Source organism: Pelodiscus sinensis, chromosome 6, assembly GCF_052426305.1.
Source record: "Pelodiscus sinensis isolate ZL-2025 chromosome 6, ASM5242630v1, whole genome shotgun sequence".
Classification (NCBI taxonomy): Eukaryota; Metazoa; Chordata; order Testudines; family Trionychidae; genus Pelodiscus; species Pelodiscus sinensis.
In genome coordinates this window covers 98,757,409-98,761,467 of record NC_143057.1, presented here as the reverse complement: position 1 = coordinate 98,761,467, position 4,059 = coordinate 98,757,409, and the positions used below count along the sequence as shown (strand labels likewise).

Sequence of the window (4,059 nt, the reverse complement as noted above, 5' to 3'; positions counted from 1 at the left end):
ATCCACTTTATACCTACATCTGTGGACATGAGTTGTGTATCCATGCAGGACACTACATATTTACAAAAGATCAATTCAAACTGGAACAGGTGCAGAGAAAGGCTACCAGGATGATCAGAGGAGTGGAAAACCTACTTTATGCGAGGAGACTAAAAGAGCTTGACAGGTTTAGTCTAACCAAACAAAAGCTGAGGGGAGATATGACTGCTTTCTATAAATACATCAGAGGGATAGATACCAGGGAGGAAAAGAAGTTATTTAAGTTAAGCGCCAGTGTGGATACAGGAATGTGGATATAAACAGGCCATCAATAACTTTAGGCTTGAAATTAGGCCAAGATTTCTAACCATCAGAGGAGTGATGTTCTGGAACAGTCTTCCAAGAGACACAGTGAGGGCAAAAAAAAAAGTTAACTGGTTTAAAGACTGTGCCTGATAAATTTATGCAGGGGATAGTGTGATGAGACTGCCCACAACAGTCTCAGCTAGTAGCAAATATCCACAACAGCTGATGATGGAACACTAGGTGAAGAGAACTCTGAGTTACTACAAAGAATTCTTTCCCAAATGTCTGGCTGGTGGGTCTCCCCCACAAGCTCAGGTCTAAATGATCACCATAGCTGGGGTAAGGAAAGAATTTTTCCCTAGATCAGATTGGCTGCCATATAGGACACAGGTCACTTGCCTGTTTAAATTGTAGATTCTCTGTAGTTTGATGATCCTTAAATCATGATTTGAGGACTTCAGTAATTCAGCCAGAGATTATGGGTGTATTACAGAAGTGGATGGGTGAGGTTCGGTAGCTGGCAATTGCAGGAGGTCAGACTAGATGACCATGCTAATCCTTTCTGGCCTTAAAGTCTATGAGTCTATCAGAAAAAAGTTAGCCATTTTCACAATTTCACCAAAACTCAGGACATCCAGTTATTTCAACTGTCATTTTTACTATGAGATTTCAGGGCTCATTGAGAGCTTGTTTCCACAGTACTGGGGATTGATACTGCAGAGATCAATCAACCAGCCATTGATTTATCACGTCTGTTTAGAAGAGTAGCTGGTGTTGATGGGAGAGCAGCTCGTTGACCGTCCTGCATGCAAGACACTCTGATAAGTACATCTACTTCTGCTACACTGAAGTCATGAAGATTAGATCAATGGTGGGGTTAGTATAGACTAGGCCTCAGTCTTTTGAGTCTGAGCTATAGTCTGGAATTGCAGACTCATATTTCATCACACTGTCAGACTCAAATCACAGGTCTCTCCCACTGTACCACCAAGATCCTTAACTGCTGAGTCAGCATCTCAGTTACCTTTCAGTTGTTCCTACAGACCACAAATAACTTTCTCAGGAGCACCCATGGTTTGGTTCCTGCAAAACCTCTGCCGCAACTTTAGAGGCACCTGATAACTTTCTAGTGAAACCACACCCTACTTCGTTTTTCTCACACTCTCAAACAGCTCATGTCCTCCTGCCCCAAATAATTTCCTTATTTCAATGAGAAGAAATATAACTTTTACAGCTTCTGTGGTAGTTTCCCTTGAGAAACAGAACACTAAACTCCTTTTTAGGCAATTAAAAGAACCTTTAAAATACCTTATTTAGTCATAACAACAAACAGGCTAATGTGAAAAGAACAAAATGTACAATAAAATTTCATTTATACTGCTTAGTGTATGCATAAAAATGGTCAAAGCCACTGAAGACACATGTCCTATAAATAGTACTGTATTGTCAATGTATAAAAATGAACATGAATCACGTCCAATTAAGTGTTAAGCTCTGCCAGTGCTAAAAATGAAAGGCTACATCAACTGATAAATTAGTCTGGGAGTAGGCATGCAACTGGAAGGAGCTCACTACGCCAATCTGACTCTATTGCTTTCTCTGGCTATCAGAAAGCAGTAACTCATATTTCTCTCTCAGCAATGGAAGGAGTAATTACAAGACACTGGGTGGAAACTCCTGTACGTTATCAAGAGCAGTTTGCTGTCCAAGATCTGGAAGCATGCAAGTTGGATCACTTTTTATATGCATTGCCAGGCTCATCCACAGCTGAGGTGAAAAACAGACGTGCAACAACAATTACAGCTGCAGCAGAGAATAGCACAGAAGAAGGCAAATCCAGTTTTCAAGTCTTATTGGATGTTGTGCAGTTCCGTCCTGAAGATATCATCATTCAGACTTTTGAAGGCTGGCTCCTGATCAAAGCTCAGCATGGACCTAGGATGGATGAACATGGTTTCATATCCAGAAGCTTTATAAGACAATACAAATTACCTAATGGAGTCAAGAAAAAAGATTTGTCTGCACTCTTTTGCCATGATGGCATTTTGGTTGTTGAAATGAAAAGCTCAGAGGGAATGGATTAAAGTCTTGTTAATTGTTATTGGTGAGATGACATTAGTCCTAATGTAATTCAAACAATGCTTTGCAATGCAGCCATGCATGTGGAGTTGTTCGTTTGCATTTACAACGGAGATAAGAACAAAACTTTGCATGTATTTCTGGCATGTTGAGTTTTATTGTTTGATGTGAAATGTAAAACCACCTTCCTCCAGCTGCGTGTGTGTTGGAGACCTCTGCTTTTTAAACAAATCAAAGTTTATGGCAATCATAACAAATGAAAAGTATTTTATATATTGCTCTCTGATAAGATACCAAGTATAAAGCATGTATAAAATACCAATAAATGGGATTTACTTTTGTAATATGTATACATGAGATGAATAATGAAAGGAGCCACTGACATTAGTCCATCAGTTTTAAGGAATTTTAATTTACATAACAGAAAAATGCCATATTTTTATTAGTTACATCATCATATAATATTAACTTCAGCTTTCTTAGATGATGTCGAAGTATGAATGAGCAGCATGCATTTGGTCTGCAATATAATTTTTGGCAAAACATTTTGAATTCATATTCATTTCTAAAATTGCTTTCAAATGTTCCATTAAAATGTATTTAAGGGACTACTGAACAACAGAATAAACATTAAATAGTGTTTTGAAAATGCAATGTTTCAAAATATGCCATCTTTCTACTAACACTGAGTCAACTTATTTTGATAGAAATTTTTTAACACTTTGTTTTTTAATCTCAGTTCATTTATTTAAATATCCTGGCTTTCTCCCAACAATAGAAGCAAAATGATGTTCAGTAATAAAAGTTCAAAGGAATCAAAGTCATTCTTATGTAGCTGCCCTTGATTTAAAGGCATTAATGTGCTAGAGGTGAATTCAATCTAATAAATATACACAATCAATTTGATAACAATCATGTAAATGTTTTGTTCTATGACTTTCTTTAGTACTTAAAAGTCCTGATCATACAATTAGCTCTATGGGAGCAGATGCTCAGTCCTTCAGAGCCCAGCTAGCTCTGCACCAGCAGAGGGGTTCAAATGCCTGGGTGTGATTGCAAGATGTGGCCCCTCATTAAGAACACAGGGCCACTTTCTCCTCCTGTGCAGACTAACTCGGCTACCCCCTGAAGTTTCTCCTCTTAGTTACACTATAGCAATCCCACTCATTTCATTGGGGTTGTATAACTAAGTTTAGACAGAACTCTGTCTGCTATTTCTAACAAATGGTCCTCAACATTTAAAAAAGATTTGTCACAAATGGTACTGTAAATACTCAAAGCATTCTAGGGGAACTGCAGCTGCAAATGAAACTGCCTCCTTTTATGTATACTTAAGATAAGTATGAGTGCTGTGCTATGAATAGTAAAGGAATGCAGAGTGGAAAGTGCAAAGCTAAATACAGACTCTTTCTGATAGCCATCTGCTGTTCAGACACGTTAAAAACATTTTTGAACAAAATCAAATACAAAAAAAATTCTGCGTATATTAAATCACAAATCATAGTTTAACAAAAACATTAGTTTCTGATTTACAGTGAAAGCACTACGATTGTGTGTTTGTGTTGCCATGTTTAGAAATGTTTGTATTAATGATCAATTACATTTGAAGACAATTGAAAACCATTGGTTTGGGAAAGAAAATAGGCCATATACCCATTTTTTATTTTTATTTTCACTACAAACTCATACCAATTT

At 37.3% G+C, this 4,059-nt stretch overlaps 1 protein-coding gene across 1 annotated transcript; it reads left to right on the top strand.

Moving 5' to 3' along the window:
* The first annotated feature begins 1,819 nt into the window (after positions 1-1,819).
* On the top strand, positions 1,820-3,306 carry HSPB3 (heat shock protein family B (small) member 3). The gene has a single exon (XM_006139541.5). It carries the CDS (start codon positions 1,926-1,928, stop codon positions 2,367-2,369), a length of 444 nt encoding a protein of 147 aa, XP_006139603.2. The 5' UTR covers positions 1,820-1,925; the 3' UTR covers positions 2,370-3,306.
* Positions 3,307-4,059: the final 753 nt, after the last annotated feature.

Bases quoted from the DNA above. Each gene is read 5' to 3' on its own strand.
- HSPB3 (XM_006139541.5), top strand. From the start codon at position 1,926: ATGGAAGGAGTAATTACAAGACACTGGGTGGAAACTCCTGTACGTTAT.